This window comes from Neltuma alba, unplaced genomic scaffold (assembly GCF_004799145.2).
Source record: "Neltuma alba isolate B1F8T4 unplaced genomic scaffold, ASM479914v2 tig00005355_pilon, whole genome shotgun sequence".
Classification (NCBI taxonomy): Eukaryota; Viridiplantae; Streptophyta; class Magnoliopsida; order Fabales; family Fabaceae; genus Neltuma; species Neltuma alba.
The window spans coordinates 41,278-63,749 of record NW_021634077.1 but is presented as its reverse complement, the minus strand read 5'-3'; the positions used below and the strand labels follow the sequence as shown (position 1 = coordinate 63,749).

Below are 22,472 nucleotides of genomic sequence, written 5' to 3'. Positions count from 1 at the left end.
TTAGAAGGTTAAAGTATACTTTTATTCCTTTGAATTTAGACAATATTTCATTTTGGTCTCTTAACTGTAAAAAGTATGTTTTTAGTTCTCTAACCCTATAACCGTCAGCAAAAAATAATGATATTAAGATCTTGAATTGTTAATAAAATATGTTTAAGTGCTAACATATTAAGTTTAATTTTCATAAGAACCATGATTGTTACAAAACATCATCATTTAATACTAGCAATTTTAGTACTAAACTACTAAAGGACTAAAAATATACTCATTTTTAAAGTTAAGGGACTAAATTGAAAATTTGTCTAAAGATAAAAAACTAAATTGAATGTCAAACTAGTCTTAAGGGTCAAGGGTGCCAACCTTAATGGTTCCTGTTATGCTTCGATCCGGACTAGTCTGAGCCTGTTATTGTGCCTGAAAGTTGGCTCAGGATACCAGCTAGATGCTTATGTGAAAAAAAAAAAAAGAACTAAATATATACTTGAACCTAGTTAGAACTACTATTTGATGTACCATTTAACATGTGGGATTTTATATTTATAACCAAATTAGATGTCAAACTATTTCCTATAGTAAGAATTGGAGAGTATATAACTAACTTGTTCGATTTGGAGCACGAAATAATGTCCTCATCGTTTAAATGAAAACCAAAAGCATCAAAAGTTATGATCCATGGGTCCGGTAGGTGGCCATAGAAAAGGAACAAGTAGCGAATATATTATTTACCACAATTACAAAATAATATATGTGTGCGTGTGTATCAGATATTTGAAGGAAATATATGTGGTGTGTATCTGTTGTAAAGTAAGAGAGAAATAAAAAACGAAAAAAATGATATAATTGTACAAATGAACGAAAACTCTCAGTCCGTTTGAATCATTCTCATAGCGGATGCATTAATAGACTGATGTCAAATTCTTAGGTTAATAGACGGTGATTATTTTTACTATGAAGTTTAAAATAATGAAATTTAAATAGTTCGTTTTTTCATTGAAAAAGAAGGTATATCATGAGGAGGAGTTGTCCTGCTAGCTTTTAGCTTTTAATTTTGGAGGGAGGACGTGGTCGGGTGGGTCATGCCCCATTGACGGCATAAATTGGCAGACAAACCAAAACTATGTGCCCTAAAACCGCCTTTCTTTTGACCCTATTCATATTTGGTTGTGACATAAATAAGCCCTTTCTAATCGAAATCAATATCAAAGATTTTTTTTTATTTTTTAAACATCTTGTGTTCTTCTCGAATGTTCTAGCCAAGTAGGTGTAACATCAAAGAATCCAAAAATACTCATATATATATATATATATATAAATTCGTGGGCACACGTCGATATACAACCGACTTAATCAACTGGCTAGCAGGTGCTTATCACAAATTCTGGATTATTTTCCGAGTCCCATATGAATTATCTTTTATGTAGGTTGGCAAATAAGACGGAAAGAATCTAAAAGCAGGTCTATGCATTTTTTTAGGGTACCTTTTCAATTTTAATGGACATGTTTCCTCAGGAAATACGTCTACGCATATTATTCTACTCATTTAAATAATGATTCTGTCCCATATGAATAATTAATGTTGGAGTCTCTTCTATATATGTTAACAATACATAAGATTCAAAATATATTGTTGACTTGTAGATTCCATTTGCTATTTTCTTTATGTTGTGTTGAACGTTGCTCCATAAATCTCCAAAAGTATGTATTGTGTGTGATTATTGGGATGCAGACCATGTGTTGGTCACTCCCTAGTGGGCATTTTTAAATTAATGGATGTTTAAAGGGAACTTTTTTAATACATTATTTACCCAACATATCGGAACCATACAGATCGATGGTTTCATTTAATATACAGCATGCGATATGTTTGTGTGTGTGTGTGTGTGTGTGTACACACATATTTCCTCACAATTAAAGCTCCCTTAGAGAAGAAAATTAAAGATGGCTGATTCTTTGGACCAAGATATAACTGCTAACTAACCACAACCAAACACCAAACTAATGAGGAAGCAGCCAAACCCCACAAGCGCATATCAATTTGACTTCACAAGATGATGATGATAATTATTATTATTATTTGGCTTAATTCCTCACTCAAATGATAATATTTAATATAAGAGTTAGTCACAGGTTATATTTGGTTCTAAACATAAGATATCAATCCATTTTGTCTATCATGTTTTTTTAAAATATCCCTATTAATTACAAGGGTTTTCTGCACTAAGAGATAATTTCAATCATCCAATGCACATAATTTAATAGGATAGCTTAGGGAGATCAATACACATTTGTGACAAATAATCAATTTAACTAATTCTTTTTAATATTTTTAAATTAGTTATCTGGCAGTTATAGTATTAGGCACCAGAGGTAGTAGTTAATTTATGTGAAAGACATCTTCATTCACTATATCGCATAAACACCATATATATTTCCTACAGATATCTTCGTGCTATGACAGTTCTTTTTTTCCCCCTAATTTCGTTTTATATTTAATTTCATTTTATTTCGCATACGAAATGCTATTCTTTTAGAATTAAAGTTAAGGGTTTATATATATAAACAAGAAAGACACTCAAATCTTGATGGAAAATGAACATGAAAATAATGGAACAAATATATCCGAAGCATAAAGTGTGTTTGTATATATGTGTTTGCCAAATGGAAGATTTGTATTGAGATTGCTCTTTGGTTGCACATGGCAATGCTGGTTATAAATGGACAAATGTTGACGATGGTATTGGAAATATATAAATGCCATCTCCCAAATTTCACTATGAACGACAACGATCAATCTATAGGCTTTTGATTCATATGTTGACTTGGGATTCATATTAAGAATCAAACCCACTATTCTCGTTCTGTTTTGTCTTTTCAAATTCATCCACACAGATCAATGCCCCCATTTCATTTGGGGTTTTGTCCTCTTCCTAACAATAATAATTCATATAATTTAATTTAATTTTTTTAATTTATCTGAAGAAAATATATTCTCTCACTTGTAATTAACAAGGATGGGTTCATATATAGTGCTTTCATCAAATCTAGAGCAATTAACCAATTTAATTTTCCAAAAGTTGGGGGGAAATTAGAAACATATGCCTACTTTTATCTCTGATGAGTGATAATTCGAAAACATAGAAATTGAAATATATGTATATTTACACACACACAATCTAAAGAGGACATTGTTTCTTTTCAATTGTTTGATATATTGTACTTTAATTGAGATGCATCTAAAGTGTGAATGATTTCATGCATAGGATGCATAATCATAAACCGTAATTTGCGATGTCGGCAAATAATTCCAGATTATGTGTACCCAGCAAAAGCAATTAATTAATTAATTACGGTGGGTAATATAATGTGTCTAAGCCAAACAAGGAACATTATTATTCAAATCAATATCTTTTATGTCTGTGGGCACAGAAGACAGATGGCAGACACACAAAGGCTGCCCACTTTCATCGCACTGTCCTCCTTCCACATGTATTTACTTCACAATTGCTCGTCTTATTCAACTTTCTTAATCAGCATCTTTATTCATGAAGTGCCCATGACACCTCCACATATACTTTTTCCGTGCATATAAGATCCATTCATAATTAATCTAGATAAACTAAAAAAAACTGGCCAGTTGAATTAGTTATTTGTTAAAAATATGTGTTAAGTTTTCTAAGATATTCTCTTAATTTATCTGCATTGAAACTATCTTTTGATATAAACTCTCTTGACATGGGCAATTAATAGTGATAATTTGAAAAATAAATGATAAGCATGGGAATAATATAGATCGACATCTTATATTTAAGATCAAATTTAGCTAATTCTTATATTAATTAAGCACAGAAGGCAGTACAATACCAACTCAATAATATATATACATATATATATGTATATTTTTCCCCCACAAGTTAGCTTTTATGAATTATCTATATAACCATAACTAGTTTAAAACCTATATATGTTTTATACTAAAATGACTCACTCACGTTTTAGCTGCCGTGTCCTTTATTTATCTGCTAAATATTAGACATGGAACTACATTTTGATATTCATAAATTATACAAGAAGAGTAAAATTTATCGACACTCTAATTTTCCAAAGAAACATATAATAGTAAATGTTTTGTTGTTTTTTCTCTTTTTTTTTTGGGACGGGGGGTTGTGTGGGATGAAAGCTCAGTTAGCGGCAAGTATAGACATGGACACATGGTGGGCAATAAACCAAAGTTGTGTTATGAATGGAGGGACGTGTGGCTGAAGAATGAAGATTGTGTTGTCAGGGAATCTATCTCACAAAAGCCTCACTAATTGATTATTTTGTTTGCCTTAACCCAAAACCCCGTCACAACTTAACTTTATTTTGCCTAAAAGTATAATCTATAATATACAATAATAGTAATGATAATTTCATTCTTCGATTATTAATTCAGCATGAATTCAAATATGGATCCCAAAAAGGTTTGGTATAGAATATCGAGCAAGCGTTTTGGCTGTCCTCCAAGCAAACAGTTTCAATGAGAAATCCAACTCTATATATTCTGGTCCAACTCTTGCTTTCTGAGCTAATATTGATTAATTGAGTATTTTAGTGAGATCATCTTTAATTTGTTGTCAGACAATAACATGTGGTACTGTTTTATCTGAGATATTCACAAACAATAGCCAAAATAATGAACAGATAGATAAATGAAACCTCATTCAATAGGAATCACCTAAACAAGGCCTACAAGAATTGTTAGCATATACTCCACCCTGGGATTTAGAAAAAATCTTTCTAGGTTTACTTTAAAATTTAATTTCAACTTTATTTTATTTAATATACACATTTTTAAGAAAAAAAATCTAAAAAAATAACAAATTGAGACAAAATAATATATTATGTTAAAAATTTGATGATATGATTTACAAATAGAACAGGAAAAAGCACACATTTTCCTCCCATCTTATAAATAGGATCAGAGGAGTATTGAATGTTAAGAATTCTGTTTGGATGAGGCAATTTCATTACTCTAATTTCCGTTCCTTTTCGTAAGTCTATGTATTGGGTTTCGAAGTGTAGTTTATGTTGGTCATTGAGTTTCGAGTTCTCTCAATTCAGATCCCTTTTATCGAGATGATTTTTGGATGTTCTTGTTAGTCTAATAAGTAATTGATAAAACTAAAATCGGAATTTTTATTTGGAAGAATTGTTATAAAGTCTTAAATAAGTAACACTAATAACAGGTTTTAAAATAGTAAATGATCACTGCTCACTGTTATTGATTATTTTTTAAGACCGTACTGTAATTCTCCATTTTATTTCTGGGGATTTCTCAGAATTTAACATTGATGATACATCTCCTGGATTTGTTTTCCACCAGAGAATTTCACTCCAACCCCACCTTTAACGGCCAAGAGTTGGGGAAACCATCAATTCGATGGGTCCTGGTGACTCGGTCCCTTCGTGGAGAGGAGCCTGTTTTTTTTTTTTGGTAAGTGGAGAGGAGCCTGTTGATTTGGGCGGTATGGCTTCAGTAGAGGCCCAGATTGTAGGCCCAATGGGCCAGGACCATAGGTAATCATGAAGCCCGAGGAAATAAGTGTCTTAAAAATGTGGGGGGTTTGAGGGAATATTTTTTTCCCCTTATGAACTACTCTCTGGTACTATTTATAAGACACAGAGAGATTTTTTTTTAGTCATATTTATGGGGTATGGAGAGAAATTTTTTGTATGGATGTACAATTTTATCTTTTATTTATTATTATATTGAAAGTTCGTGAATTTTAAATTAGAGTTAATGAAGTTTAATGTTTTCTTTAGTCTATATAAAACATGTTGAAAATAATTTATAAATAGAACCATATGAGTAAGCCCACCTGTATCTGGTTTTCGTCACTTTTTATAATAATTGATCGAAAACACAAATTACACAAAGCACTCATATGAGGATGTAATAAGCAGCAGGAAAGTATTCAGGCATAATGTCTGGGCCTGAACTGGGCATAATATTCGATTGATTAATGATTGACGGGAGATAACTCTCTCTCTCTCTCTCTATATATATATATATATATATGCTCAAACATATAACTCAATCCAATTAACCTTTAATCTATGATTATTATGTGTATAACGAAAATATAAACACAGTACAGATGGATGAACTTAACATGTGGAGGGTCGAAGTAATGTTCATTTCAGAAGGTGGCCCTGGTAGCTGCAACCTCTTCATGTCTGGTACATATATTAGAGAGAATGAAGCAATCCATTTCATCCTCAGAATTCATCACTGCATGAGAATAGTAATTATACTCCTCCGGTCCTAATTATAAGACCCAATTGACTTATTTGAGGAGATTAAGGAAGTAAGTTAAGTTGGTTATTTAATAAATAAGTGTTGTCATTCTTAAAATATCCTTGCTAATTAAGTATATTAGCTAAAACTATCATTATTAGAAGGATTATCTTGAAAAAAATGCATAATATAAGAGACAAAATGGATTGGGTCTTATAATTAGGACCAAATAAAAAGTCAAATTGGGTCTTATAATAAGGGCCGGAGGAGTACTACTTATTTAACCTCAGCAACGCTAATAATATCGGTATGACCCACTTTCTTCCTCATACAGCTCGCCAGCCCGGCGGCGTCCACTCCGTTTCCGATGACCACCACCTTGTCTTTCTCTTCCCCCTCCAACCCCACAAAATCTACGCCATTGCTTCCGGCGGCAACGGTGAGAGCTTTTGCTCGGCACTTTTGGCAATACATCGCCACCTTCATCGCTATCTTTTGCTGCACCAAACACAATCACACAAGGTTATCATATCACATCAGATCTGGACAGCACAATTTTGAACCGGACACGATTTCATCCGAGGAAGCATCTAATTGTTTAATTACACGAACTAGCAGTATGTACGAGAGAACTGGTGAGAACCACGCCAGAACACAGATCTGATCTACCTCTACCAATAAGGGATGTGTGTGTGTGTGTGTGAATTCAACCGAGAAGTTTGATTAGCTAATGAAGAGATGAAGAGAGAGAGAGAGAGAATTGCGTATTACCTTCATATTGACCATGAAAGTGTGATTCAGGCAAGAATATCGGCGTTTTTATTATTTTTAAGTATTTTGTGTTCTTCTCGAATGTTATGGCCAAGTATATGTAACATCACAGAATCCAAAAATACTCATATATATAAAATCGTGGGCACACGTCGATACACAACCGACTTAATCAATTAGCTAGCAGGTAGTTGTCACAAATTCTGGATTATTTTCCAAGTCCCATATGAATTATCTTTTATATAGTTTGCTAAATAAGACGGAAAGAATCTAAAAGCCGGTCTACGCAATTTTTTAGGTACCTTTTCAATTTTAATGGACATGTTTCCTTAGGAACAACGTCTGCGCCTATTATTCTATGTTTGTTATTAGATTCTTTTGCAGTAAATAAAATTATTTACTCCTTCATGTAAATAAAAAATATAGTTAAGAACTTCAAATATGATAAATATGTACGAAATGCAAATTATTTCCCAAAAAAACCCCTACCTCTCTCATTTAAATAATAATTCTGGCCCATATGAATAATTAATGTTGGAGTCTCTAATAATACACAAGATTCAAAATTATATTGGTGACTTGCAGATTCCATATGCTATTTTCTTTATGCTGTGTTGAACGTTGCCCCATAAATCTCCAAAAGTTTGTATTGTATGTGGTTATTGGGACGCAGACCATGTGTTGGTCACTCACTGGTGGGCATTTTTAAACTAATGGATGTGCAAAGGGAAGCTTTTTTAATACATTACTTGCCAAATATATCGGAACCATATAAATTGATAGTTTCATATAATATACAACATACGATATATAAATACGCGCGCGCGCGCACACATATATATTTCCTCACAATTAAGGCTCCCTTAGAGAAGAAAATTAAAGATGGCTGATTCTTTGGACGAGAACATAACGGCTAACTAACCACAACCAAACACCAAACTAATGAGGAAGCAGCCAAACCCATATGCGTATATCAATTTGACTTCACAGGATGATGATGATGATGATGATTTGGCTTAATTCTCCACTCAAATGATAATCTTTAACATAAGAGTTAGTTCCGGGTTATATTTGATTATAAACATAAGATTTCAATCAATTTAGTCTCTCATTTTTTTTAAAAATATTCTTATTGATTGTAAGAGCTTTCTGCACTAAGATATAATTTCAATCATCCAATATACATGATTTAATACGATAGCTTAGGGAGATCAATACACATTTGTGACAAATAACTAACTTAACTAATTTTTTTTAATATTTTTAAATTAGTTATCTAGCTGCTATAGTATTAAGTACCGGAGGTAGTAGTTAATTTATGTGAAAGACATCTTCATTCACTGTAACGCATACACACCATACATATTTCTACAGATATATTCGTGCTATAAAAGTTGTTTTCCCCCTAATTTCGTTTTATATTTAATTTCATATTATTTCGCATACGAAATACTATTCTTTTAGAATTAAAGTTAAGGGTTTATATATATAAACAAGAAAGAAACTCAAACCTCGATGGAAAATGAACATGAAAATAATGGAACAAATATCCGAAGCATGATGCGTTTGCATATATGTGTTTGCCAAATGGAAGATCTGCATTGAGATTGCGTTTTGGTTGCACATGGCAATGCTGATTATAAATGGACAAATTTTGAAGATGGCATTGGAAATATATAAATGCCATCTCCCAAAGAGAAAAAAGGAGATATTATTAGGGCATCTTTCACTATGAACGACAACGATCCATCTATAGGCTTTTGATTCATATGTTCAAACCCACTATTCTCGTTCTGTTTTCATCCACACAGATCAATGCCCCCATTTCATCTGGAGTTTTGTCCTCTTCCTAACAATAATAATTCATATAAATTAATTTAATTTTTTAATTTATCTGAAGAAAATATATTTCTCTCACTTGTAATTAATGAGGATTGGTTCATATATAGTGCTTTCATCAAATCGAGAGCAATTAGCCAATTTAATTTTCCAAAAGTTGGGGGAAAATTAGAAATATATACCTACTTTTTATCTCTTAGTGATAATTTGAAAACATAGAAATTGAAATATATGTATATTTATACACACACAGTCTAAAGGGGAAATTGTTTCTTTTCAATCGCTTGATATATTGTACTTTAATTGACATGCATCTAAAAGTGTGATGCATAATCATAAACCGTAATTTGGGATGTCATCAAATAATTCCAAATTATGTGCACCCAGCAAAAGCAATTAATTAATTAAAGTGGGTAATATAATGTGCTCTGTTGGTATGTGTCTGAGCCAAACAAGGAGCATTCAAATCAATATCTTTGATGTGTGTGGCACAGAAGACAGATGGCAGACACACAAAGGCCACCCACTTTCATCCCACTGCCCTCCTTCCATGTATTTACTTCACAATTGCTTGTCTCATTCAACTTTCTTAATCAACATCTTTATTCATGAAGTGCCCATGACACCTCCACATATACTTTTTCCGTGCATATAAGATCCACTCATAATTAATATGAATTAAAAAAAAAAACTAGCTAATTAAATTAGTTATTTATTAAAAATATATATTAGTTTTTCTAAAATACCTTTTTAAATTATCTGCATTATTAAACTATCTTTGATATAAATTCCCTTGACATGAGCAACAATAGCGATAATTTGAGCAAAAAATAATAAGCATGGGAAACAATATAGGTTGCGATATTATATTTAAAACCAAATTCAAACTTAGTTAACTATTTATTAATCAAGTACAGAAGGCAGTACAATACCAACTCAATAATATATATATTCCCCCCCCCCCCCATAAGTTAGCTTTTATGCATCTATCTAACAATAACTAGTTTTTTTGGCCAAAATCTAACAATAACTAGTTCAAAACTAATATTTTATACTAAAATGACTCACGCACGTTTTAGCTGACGTATCCTTTATTTATCTGCTAAATATTAGACGTGGAACTACTTTTTAATATTCATAAATTATACAAGAAGAGTAAAATTTATTGACACTTTAATTTTCCAAAGAAATACATACTACCTCCGGTCCTAATTATAAGAGCCAGTTAACTAATTTGAGAAGATTAAGGAAGTAAGTTGAGTTAGTTATTTGTTATAAATAAGTGTTGTCTTTCCTAAAATATCATTGCTAATTAAGTGTATTAACTAAAACTATCATTATTAGAAGGGCTACTTTGGAAAAAAAAATATAAATATGAGAGACAAAATGGATTGAGGTCTTATACTTAGGACCAAAATAAAAATAACATAGAATCTTATATTAAAGACCAGAAGTAGTAATAGTATTTTTGGGGGGGGGTTGGTGAAAGCTCAGTTAGCGGCGAGTATAGACATGGTGGGCAATAAACCAAAATTGTGCCGTTTGGATGTGAATGGATGGACGCGTGGCTGAAGAATGAAGATTGTGTTGTCACGGAAGCTATCTCACAAAAGCCTCACTAATTGATTATTTTGTCTGCGTCAACCCAAAAACTCGTCACAACTTAACATTATTTTGCCTAAAATCGATTAATAATTCAGTTTAAATGATTAAATTCAAAATATGGATCCCAAAAAGGTTTGGTATAAAATAAAGAGCAAGCAACCAAGCAAACAGTTTCTATGAGAGATCCAACTATGTGTTTTGGCCAACTCTTGCTTTCTGAGCTAATATTAATTAATTGAGTGTTTTAGTGAGACCATCTTTAATTGGTTGGCAGACAATAACATGTGGTACTGTTTTATCTGAGATACTCACAAGCAATGGCCAAAATAGATAGATAGATAGATAGATAGATAAATGAAACCTCATTCAATAGGAATCACATAAACAAGGCCTACAACAATTGTTAGCATATACTTCACTCTGAGATTAAAAATAAATAAATCCTATTAACTTTAATTTAAAATTTAACAATTTTTCAACTTTTTTCTTATTTAATATACACATTTTAAGAAAAATAAAATATAAAAAATAGATTGAGATAAAATAATATATTATGTTAAAAATTTGATGATGTGATTTACAAATAGAACCAAAAAAAAAACACATTTTCCTCCTATCTTATAAATAGGATAAGAGGAGTATTGAATCTTAAGAATTCTAGTTAGATGAGGCAATTTCATTACTCTAATTTCCGTTCCTTTTTGTAAATCTATGTATTGAGCTTCGAAGTGTAGTTTACATTGGTCATTGAGTTTCGAGTTCTCTCAATTCAGATCCCTTTTATCGAGATGATTTTTGGGTGTTTTTATTAGTCTAATAAGTAATTGATAAAACTAAAATTGGAATTTTATTTGGAGAATTGTTATAAAGTCCTAAATAAGAAATATTAATGACAAGTTTCAGAATAGTAAATGATAACTACTTACTTGTTAGTGAACTTACTGATAATTCTTCTTTTTTTTTGAGACCTTATTGTAATTCTCTTATTTTATTTTTGGGGATTTCTGAGAATTTAACATTGATGATACATCTCCTGGATTTGTCTTCCACCTGGGAATTTCACGGCTCAGTTTACTAATTCTTTAGTATTCAGCCAAGCTTTATGGAAACCATCAATTCGATGGGTCCTGGTGACTTGGTCACTTCGTGGAGAGGAGCCTGTTGTTTTGGGCCGCATGGCTTCAATTTAGACCCAGATAATAGGCCCAATGGGCCACACTCATAGGCAGATCGTGAAGCCCGAGGACATAAGTGGATAAAAAAATCGGCAGGGTTCGAGGGAAGCGGAGAAAAGAAGCTTGACTTCAGACGACGACGAGTCAGGCAACGCGCAGAGGGAGATGCAACCAATGAAACACATTCCCAACAACCTTGTAATTAAGGCTTTTGCAGCTGCAAATCAATCCATTTTCTATGAACCTCCGTGTGGTTTTCATCACTTTTTATACTCCTTTAGTCCTTAACATGAGACGTATTTAATTAATTTAATTGGATCGAGGAAGTTAGATAAGTTAGTTAATTCTTAAAAAATATGACATGTTTTTCGTAAAACATTATAATCATTTTCCTTGATATCTTCTCTCCCTCTTCTACTTGATTATGGTAGAGGGAGATTTATAAGGATAATTTAGAAAAAATTAATAAATATAAAAAATAGATATTATATTTATGATCAAAATCAACTCAATAATTAGATTTTATATTAAGGACCGGAAGAGTAATAACTAATTCAAAACGCCAATTACACAAAGCACGCGTATAAAGATGTAATAAGCAGCAGGAAAGTATTCAGGCATACTGTCTGGGCCTGAAACTGGGCATAATATTTGATTAATTAGTGATTGACGGGAGATAACTCTCCCTCTCTCTATATATATATATATGCTCAAACATATAATTCAATCCAACTAACGTTTAATCTATGATTATTATGTGTACAATGAAAAGATGAACATAGTAAAGATGGATGAAGATGTGGAAGGTCGAACTGTCGAAGAAGTAATGTTCATGTCAAAAGGTGGCTCTGCTGGCTGCAACCTCTTCATGTTTGGTACATATATTAGAGAAAATGAACCAATCCATTTCATCCTCAGAATTCATCACTGCATGAGAATACTAACTATACTGCTTATTTAACCTCAGTAACGCTAATAATATCGGCATGACCCACTTTCTTCCTCATACAGCTCGCCAGCCCGGCGGCGTCCACTCCGTTTCCGATGACCACCACCCTGTCCTTCTCTTGCCCCTCCAACCCCACAAAATCTACGCCATTGCTTCCTGCGGCAACGGTGAGAGCTTTTGCTCGGCACTTCTGGCAATGCATCACCACCTTCATCGTTATCTTTTGCTGCACCAAACACAATTACACAAGGTTATCATATCAATCACATCAGATCTGCACAGCACAATAATGAACCAGACACGATTTCATCCCAGGAAGCATCTAATTGTTTGATTACACGAACTAGCAGTACGTACGAACGAGAGAACTGATAAGAACAACACCAAAACACAGATCTAATTGATATCTATGTATATATATGGTGGGCTTTCTAATTAATCCACCTCTCTACCAATAAAAGATATATACGAATTCAACCGAGAAGTTTAATTAGCTGATGAAGCGATGAAGAAAGAGACAGAGAGAGAGAGAGAGAGAGAGAGAGAGAGAGAGGCGTATTACCTTCATATTGACGATGAAAGTGTGACTCAGGCAAGAATATCAGAGTTTAATTAGAAGAGAATGCGTCACCACTATTTCTCACGATGCTTCATATATATATATATATATATATATATATATATATAAAACATGATCTTGGCCAATAGGAAAGGGCAAATGAACAGGCCAGGTCAAGAAAAACAGGCTCTACAAGAGTGTCGGCCAATGGAAAATAATACTATATCGCATTCTAATTATAAGATCTCGTTTATAGTCTACAGATAAGATTTATAATTAGAACAGGAGGTGGTAATAATAATAATAAGAAAAAAGGAATAATACTAGATGCTTGCTCTGCAAGTCTTGGTAATTTCGGAGATATGAACAAGTATGAGAATTGCGTCTCTGTCTCATTGAATACAACCAATATTGTCAAGGAGTTATTATTCCTGGGTGTAAAAACTTTGAATGAGGCTTCTACAACACCGTGGAATTTGGGGGGAAAAAGTGTCCCACTTCTTGAATTAATCAACCGAGTTTGGTAAGTGAGGTAAACCTACAGAATAGTGTATGTAATAAACTCATCTTTTTTCTGCGATGGGTGTTGCAACTAATATGCAGTTTTTGTTTGCGTGGGTAAACAGAGCTTTCATATGATCAGGTTTAGCTTCGTCTGCCCAGATTCTCACATCAACCTTACCTGTGTTTGCGTTTAAGTGTTGTTTAATTAGGTGCAAAATTATGTCTGAGCTGTTGCTAGCAGCTACTTTGTTTTTATCAAGTTTGAAATGATTCAATGACCATATACTAATTCCCCTTTTTTTTCCCTTTATTTTTTTTCATTTTTTACTAATAAGAATTATTTAATTAATTTGAATATATTAAAAAAATTAGTTACGTTATTAGTTATATATTACAAAAATATGTGTTGATCTTTTTTAAAATATTTTTCCCAATCAAAATGAATTTATATATTGCATTTAAAATTAAAATAAAACTTTTATATAATTCTTATATTTAAGATGGGAGGAAGTAATAAACTATGCTTTTCATCTTTAAAGAAAAAAGGGACACAAGTCTTTAATTTGTATCTTCATTTTGTCAACGCAATCATGAAGGCTGGCCGGATGAAAACACGCACACATGAACAGAGAGAGGCGTGTGCGGCGGGCTATGAGATGATGTAACGTCCTTAAGAATTAAGACAGCAGCGAAGGACCCACCTATTAGATAAAATTTTCACTCTAGCTGTTTCATTATACTCAATACGGTTTGTAATATAAGTGCTAATTAAATAATTTATAAATAATAAATAATTAATTAAAAATATGTTTTTATTTTAAATATATAGGTTGGAAATATATTTTTATTTTAAATATGTTTTTATAATAAATTAAAAATATGTTGTAAAATATGATAAAAGATAAATAATTAAGGACAATTAAAAAAATACAATACATGCATGTGTAAAATATGATATATTTTACCAAATTTACGCCTCATTTAATTGCGTTGGAATAGGCACTGACTTACTGGGTGATAATCAATATTTTTATCTGTGTTACATAAGTTAGTAAATTGTTGGGCGTTTTTACCAGTACGTTATACACAATAAAAAACTATACCAAAATGCTATAGTTTTAATAGTATCTATCGGTATGTTATACTTAAAATATGCACCGCCAACGACAAGGTGAAAAAAGAATTATTATTTATGGACTTCACCTATGAAAAATCTGCTTAAGACTTCACACTCGTCAAATGATTTGATATGTTTTCATGGGAGCCTTTTTATGAATTTTTCATTAAAATAAGATGAAAATGTGATGCAAAAGACAATGCGTTGAAAGATGGATGATCGAGAGAAAGGGACCGAGGGGAAAAGCAGACTAAGGCTGTGTTTGGATGAAACCAAACTGTGATTTGGAAAAGTGATTCTGGAGAATAGATTCTGGAGAAAATAGATTCTGTGAAGAATAGATTTTGTAAAAAAGTGATTCTGAGAAGTGAGAGTGTTTGGATAGTTGTTATCAGAAGCACTTTTTATATATACAAATTACTAAAAAAAAGACATAAGTTAATATGATAATTACAGAAAAAATAGATTTTATGATATATTTTAATTTGAAGAAATAAAATTGTTAATAATATGTTTTTTACCAACATAATTAATAATACATAAGATAATATAATTAATAAATAATTAATGTGTATATATATTTATAAAATATAAGATTAAATATATTTATAAAAAAATATGTTTATAAAAAAATAACAAGATACATATCATATAGGCCCTCACACTCTCCCTTTTTTCTCCAAAAGCAAAAAATTTTGCTTTTTCCAAAACCATGATTTTGGAGTCAAAACCATAGTTTTAACCTAAAACCATGGTTTTCGTTTTTGGAGGGGGTGTTTGAGTGATTTATTCCCCAAATCATAGTTTTGGGTGTCATCCAAACACACCTTAAGACGGGGCGTTACCATCCGTCATATCCTGAGTGCGCGGACGTGCGTGTGTCCAAACGGAGGCGCCTCCACCTGCGCTCCCATTGCATGGGAGTCCACCGGATCCCCACCGTCCCTCCCTGGTGTTCTCGGTCTCACCAACCTTATCCCTCTTCTTGTTCTTTTAATATGAGAATGAGTTGCTGAGGGAGGGAATTAGCTCGGGAAGCGTTGTGCACAGCACGACGACGTGACCAAGGAGCAAGGCAGAGGAGGATAGTGCCACGTCACCCTCGGCCCCCCTGACGTGTCACGGCCACCAAGGTTGCCCCTCAGCGCTCAACTCGACGGGCTTCAAGTCAAGTCAACGCCTTGTTATTTATATGAACTCGTGTTTTTATTATAAATTATTAATAAAAGTAATACGACTCCTACTAGGTACTAGGTACTAGGTACTAGGTAGTGAAATAATCAAGGAGGGGGCGGAGGAAAAGGAGATAATGGGGAATCAGCTGAAAGGGGATGGTATCATCGTGATGGACGCCCCCACATAGGGGTGTTCATGGGGTCCACCGGGGGCGAGTGTGCGGTGTCACGGCGTGTGTTTGCTGGCTCAGAGAAGTATTGAATCTTAAAAATTATGTTTGGATTTCATTACTCTAATTTCCGTTCCTTTTTGTAAGTCTATGTATTGAGTTTCGAGTTCTCTTGACTTGGTCACTTCGTAGAGAGGAGCCTGTTGTTTTGGGCTTCAAGTGAGGCCCAGAGACAGGCCCAATGGGCCACGACGCATAGGCAGATCGTGAAGCCCGAGGAAATAAGCGGATAAAAAATGCCGGCGGGGTCGAGGGAAGCGGAGAAAAGAAGCTTGACTTCAGCAGACGACGAGTCAGGCAACGCGCAGAGGGAGATATAACCAATGAAACACATTCCCAACAACCTTGTAATTAAGGCTTTTGTAGCTGCGAATCAATCCATTTTCTATGACCTAAGCCCCCCTCTGTGTGGTTTTCGTCACTTTTTATAATAATTAATTCAAAGCACAAATTACACAAAGCATGCGTATAAGGATGTAATAAGCAGTAGGGAAGTATTCAGACATATTGTCTGGGCCTGAAACTGGGCATAATATTTGATTAATTAGTGATTGACGGGAGATAACACTCTTTCTATATACTTCTGTCTTCGATCTTAATTATAAGATTTCATTTATACTCTATAAATGAGGGCTCATAACAAAGACATGAAGTAGTATGTGTGTGTATATGCTCAAACATATAACTCAATCCAACAAACCTTTAATCTGTGATTATTATGTGCATAATGAAAATATGAGCATAGTACAGATGGATGAAGATGTGGAAGGTCGAACTGTCGAAGAAGTAATTTTCATTTCAAAAGGTGGCTCTGCTACCTCTTCATGTCTGGTATATATATATTAGAGAAAATGAAGCAATCCATTTCAGCCTCAGAATTCATCAATGTATGAGAATAGTAATTATACTACTTATTTAACCTCAGTAACGCTAATAATATCGGCATGACCCACTTTCTTCCTCATACAGCTCGCCAGCCTCGCGGCATCCACTCCGTTTCCGATGACCACCACCTTGTCTTTCTCTTCCCCCTCCAACCCCACAAAATCTACGCCATTGCTTCCGGCGGCAACGGTGAGAGCTTTTGCTCGGCACTTCTGGCAATGCATCGCCACCTTCATCGATATCTTTTGCTGCACCAAACACAATCACACAAGGTTATCATATCACATCAGATCTGGACGGCACAGTCATGAACCGGACGCGATTTCATCCCAGGAAGCATCTCATTGTTTAATTACACGAACTAGCAGTACGTACGAGAGAACTGATAAGAACCATACCAAAACACAGATCTGATCGACCTCTCTACCAATAAAAGACATATATATATGTGTGTGAATTCAACCAAGAAGTTTCATTAGCTAATGAAGAGATGAAGATATATATATAGAGAGAGAGAGAGAGAGGGTTGAGTATTACCTTCATATTGACGATGAAAGTGTGATTCAGGCAAGAATATCAGCGTTTAATTGGAAGAGAATGCTTCGTCACCGCCATTCCTCCCATGATGCTTCTTCATATATATTATGATCTTGGCCAATAGGAAAGGGCAAATGAAGAGGCCAGGTCAAGGAAAACACAGTCCACAAAAGTGTCGGCCAATGGAAAATAATAGTAATAACAAGAAAAAAGGAATAATACTAAATGCTTGCTCTGCAAGTCTTGGTGATTTAGGAGATATGAACAAGTATGAGAAATGCGTCTATGTTTCATTGAATATAACCCAATATTGTCAAGGAGTTGTTATTTCTGGGTGTAAATACTTTGAATGAGACTTCTAGAACGCGTGGAATTGGGGGGGGGGGTGTCCCACTTCTTGAATTAATTATTTATATCGACCGAGTTTGGTAAGTGAGGTAAACCCACAGAATAGTATATGCAACAAACTTATCTTTTTCTGCGATGGGTGTTGCAACTAATATGTGGTTTTTGTTTGCGTGGGTAAACAGAGCTTTCATATAATCAAGTTAAGGTCGAGAATATTTAGCTTCGTCTACCCAGATTCTCTCACCAACCTTACCTGTTTTGCGTTTAAGTGTTGATTAATTAGGTGCAAAAGTATGTCTGAGCTGTTGCTAGCATATACTAATTTTCCTATTTTTTTTCCTTTAGTTTTTCTTTTCTTTTCTACTGCCTCCCATTTGATTTTTAACATTTGAATATATTAAGAAAATTAGCTACATTATTAGTTATATGTTACAAAAACATGTCTTGATCTTTGTAAAATATTTTTTCTAATCAAAATAATTGATGTATTATATTTAGAATTAAAATAAATTTCTTATATAACTCTTATATTTAAGATAAGAGGAAATAATAAACTATTCTTTTCATCTTAAAAACCAAAACACAGGTTTTTAATTTGTAGCTTTATTTTGTCGACACAATCAAAGAGAGAGGTTGGCCGGGAAATAAACACGCACATGAATAGAGAGAGACGTATGCGATGGGTTATGAGATGACGTAACGTCCTTAAGAATTAAGACATCAGCGAAGGGCCCACCTATTAAATAAAATTTTACTCTAACTGTTTAATCATGCTCAATTCCTTTTATTATAAGTTTCGATTAACTAATTTATAGATAATAAATAATTAATTAAAAGTAGTTAAAATAATAAATAAATTAAAAATATATTTTTATTTTAAATATGTTTTTATAATAAAAGAGAAAAAGAATGTATGAGGAAATATGATAAGAGATAAATAATTAAAGACAATTAAAAAAATACAATATATACATGTGTAAAATATGATATATTTTACCAAATTGACGCCTCATTTAATTGCGCTGGAATAGGCACTGCGTACTGGATGATAAACAACGTGTTTACCTATGTTACATAAATTAGTAAATTGTTGGGCTAAGCAGGAAATGTTAAATATTGTTTTGGAATTTTAAAAAGACTTATAATATGCAATAAAAAATTTTGGATTAATATAATTTTTTATCCTTTAAATTTGTCCTCATTTTGGTTTTAGTCCTTCAAATTTTAAAATATATGTTTTGGTCCTTGAAGGGGAAAATGGTCCAAGTCCTTATTGGATTATAGAGACCAACGTTACAAATGAAAAGAAACTTGAGGGACCAAAACCTATAGTTTGAAATTTGAGGGACCAAAACTAAAATGAAGATAAACTTAAGGGACCGAAGTTTGTATTAACCCAAAAATTTTCTTTGAGAGAACCAATGTTTAAAGAGCCGGACCAGACCGACTGGTCAAATTGTTGGCCAAAATCTTCTCCAACTTGGTTCAGATCTAATACTTGTTCGAGAGGTTGAACTGTGTTAACCTGTCATCTGGCCGCTATTAAGTCGTCAGTAGTCATAAATCCAAGAACCAGAGCGAGTATGAGAAAATCAAGGAACAAAAAATCAGATTGAATATTAAATCAGTTGAGGTCGTGGTTCAAGTGTCAGTAGGTCAGATCGAGGTCCAACAAGAATCAAACCGGTTATATTAAAACAATCTAATTTAATTAAAAATAACAAAATACAACAACAACAACAATAATTATTAATAACAAGATACAAGAAAATACAACAATAATTTGATTGTAATAATAACAAAATATAACAATATTGAGAATTTCGATTCTTTTTAATTCCTTCGTAACTAAAGTCAATAATTATTGATATCAAAATTATTATTAAAATGCATTCAAATTCATAATGACTGAGATATGAGGAGTTGAATGAGAAAAAATAGAATCAATAACAATATAATTATCCAAACCAATTCATTACCTATTCACATCAATTTTTATTGGTTTTACCAATTTACCCCTGATTTGACCAAATGAAACAACCTTCATAAATAAACCAATAAATTTAACTTTTCATAGTAACTTTAAAAGATTACTTTTTATAACCAAATTATGCTAACAATAAACTCACGTTATATCACAATCATATAAACCAACTAATTATATAAAATGTTATTCGTGACAAAAAAGAGTAACACCTAATCATATATCTTATTATGGATAAAAGAACTTTTCTCAACTCATTCAAATGCAAACCATATAAGAAAGGATCCATCTCACCTAATATGGTTATAAACCAACATACTATATAACTCATAAATTGAAATAGTAAGAATTAAATCTTAATTCATAATTTATAGCAACTTCATAAACAAATCACATCCGATCCTAAGCCTTTGGCCAACTACCAGCACGCATACCACAACAGTACAAATCAAATGACACAAAAATATAATAATACATGAACCAATTAAATACAGTTTGTCCTAAGGTGATAATATAGAGGAAACAATATAACTCATAAATTGAGAATATGATATAAGTTGATAATGTAGCTTTACTCCTCCTGAGCATTCCTCCTCTAAAGCTTTTACCTGAAAAATGTTAAATAATAAGAATGAGACAATGCTTCAATAACTATATTCCTATTTATCACATACATTAGCATAGGCTAGGGAGGTGTCAAGTGGGATACACAGTACAGAGTTAATAAATCTATAATCATTTATTTAATAGTTAAACTCACAATGACTATATAAATAAGATATTTTAGCCAGTCTCATGTAGTTGATAATATCATAAGGGATAACATACTTTTCATTTATCCAAAAGATATAAATATCAATGAATATTCCATGTCATATGTAACCTGTGAACCTAAATCCACCCTTATCTGCTCCTTATTTCCATCGATTGGACTAATGGGCTTGGTTTTTTTCATTTGACTAGATACTCTCACAAGCTTACCACACGAGTGATGTGTACCAGTCAAAGATCATATAGCACTCGGTGGACCATGGGTCCCCATTCGAAGAATTAGTAGGGTGTCGCAGTCCTTCAAAAAACTAGTGAAACAATAATAATGGCAACCCATAGAGCCCTATATAGTAGTTAATACCACGTGGCATGTATATATTTGCATACTCCAACCATCTCCTTCCCCTAACCAAACTAGACCACAATAACATATTTATATGCATAATTAAATGAATTTTAAAATAATACCTCATAGTTATAATCATTAATTTTTAACAATACAAACGATTTCAACTTTTTTTAAAATAGCATTTCACAAGACATTTCATACAAAAGATAATATATCTATACAAAAATTGGTTATAAAACCACTTACAACCTCATACCAGAGTATGCAGCAGATAGAAATTTAGTTATTTAGACTCCTAGCTAATAATCAAATACAAATGAGATTCGTACTTGAAAATGCCATTGTAGTATTTATATTTACAAGTAAAATTAAAACATTATCTTTACAGTATTAGAGCAAACTACTCACAAATTTCTAGCTTTTAACTCTCATTCTAAAACCATCAACTGTTACTCAAAATTCTGGTTCAAAAGGCTTTTTTTTAAGGGGTTGGGGTAAGAACATATATGAGGATTTAGATTCAATTCCTAGATTCCTTTAGCTTATATTATTATTTAATTAAATTATATCATCAAAATCACCAAATTCACAACTTGGATAGAGAACCCTCAATTCATAGCTTATATTCTATTCTTGAAAATCTCTTATAAACAGATTTAATATGAGTTAAGTTATCCTTACCAAAGGAGTCTAATTTAATCTCACCATTGAATTTAACATCTTAGATGTTATAAATCAATTCTTCAAATTATAGCTCGATCCAATGGCGAAAATATTTAAAAACAATCATTTACTATTCAGGGTCCTATTTATAAAATCTAGAAAAATGAGTTCAAAGTGTACTTAATAACTCATACCTTAGAAGTCGTATTGATGATTCGACTGTTAAAATTAATGAGTATGAAGTTTAGGACTAGATGACCAAATTACAGCCTGATTTAATGGTTCACGAATTCGTAAACAGCACTTTACCGAGACTATTTTAATTTTATGCCAAAATTATTTACCTTGCTCTTAACTTTCCTCTACTACCACCTATATATAGCCCTCAAGAACTCCATTTATCCATGATTCAGTCATGTAGGACTTTTCAATATTATTATTTTATCCATCTTCTCATCATTTAGTCAATGTGAGATTTCTTAATATTGTTATCTTATTCATTTATTTATACACATGTTTATACATATACACAAATACATGAAGTTTTAATTATTTTAATTGCTTATATATATATATATATAATCTTTATCTATTTTTATCTTAATAAAAATTTATTTAAATCTTAGACATATAAAAATTAGGATGCAAAAGGTTTGTCACCCATTGAATTTGTAGTTGGGTCAGTGATTAAATCAAACCGGCCCGTCATCAATTTTCTAGTTGAATCGGCCTGT

General features: G+C 32.6%; 2 protein-coding genes across 4 annotated transcripts; both read right to left on the bottom strand.

The window, feature by feature from the left end:
- Window positions 1-6,084: 6,084 nt before the first annotated feature.
- Window positions 6,085-13,262, bottom strand: LOC114747552 (heavy metal-associated isoprenylated plant protein 47-like). Of its 3 annotated transcripts, none has more exons than XM_028935907.1 (3): window positions 13,179-13,262; window positions 6,551-6,775; window positions 6,085-6,293 (listed from the first exon to the last, which is right to left on the bottom strand). In XM_028935907.1, exons 1-2 carry the CDS (start codon window positions 13,182-13,184, stop codon window positions 6,554-6,556), a joined length of 228 nt encoding a protein of 75 aa, XP_028791740.1. In that variant the 5' UTR covers window positions 13,185-13,262; the 3' UTR covers window positions 6,085-6,293; window positions 6,551-6,553. The 3 variants fall into 3 exon arrangements, with proteins under 3 accessions (XP_028791740.1, XP_028791738.1, XP_028791739.1); XM_028935905.1 differs by lacking the exon at window positions 13,179-13,262 and adding an exon at window positions 7,049-7,117; XM_028935906.1 differs by lacking the exon at window positions 13,179-13,262 and adding an exon at window positions 7,049-7,117 and having other exon boundaries at window positions 6,085-6,296; window positions 6,554-6,775.
- Window positions 6,085-17,790, bottom strand: LOC114747554 (heavy metal-associated isoprenylated plant protein 47-like). The gene is made up of 3 exons (XM_028935908.1): window positions 17,624-17,790; window positions 17,110-17,334; window positions 6,085-6,293 (listed from the first exon to the last, which is right to left on the bottom strand). The coding sequence occupies exons 1-2, from the start codon at window positions 17,627-17,629 to the stop codon at window positions 17,113-17,115; spliced, it is 228 nt and encodes a 75-aa protein (XP_028791741.1). The 5' UTR covers window positions 17,630-17,790; the 3' UTR covers window positions 6,085-6,293; window positions 17,110-17,112.
- Between the last annotated feature and the right edge of the window lie 4,682 nt (window positions 17,791-22,472).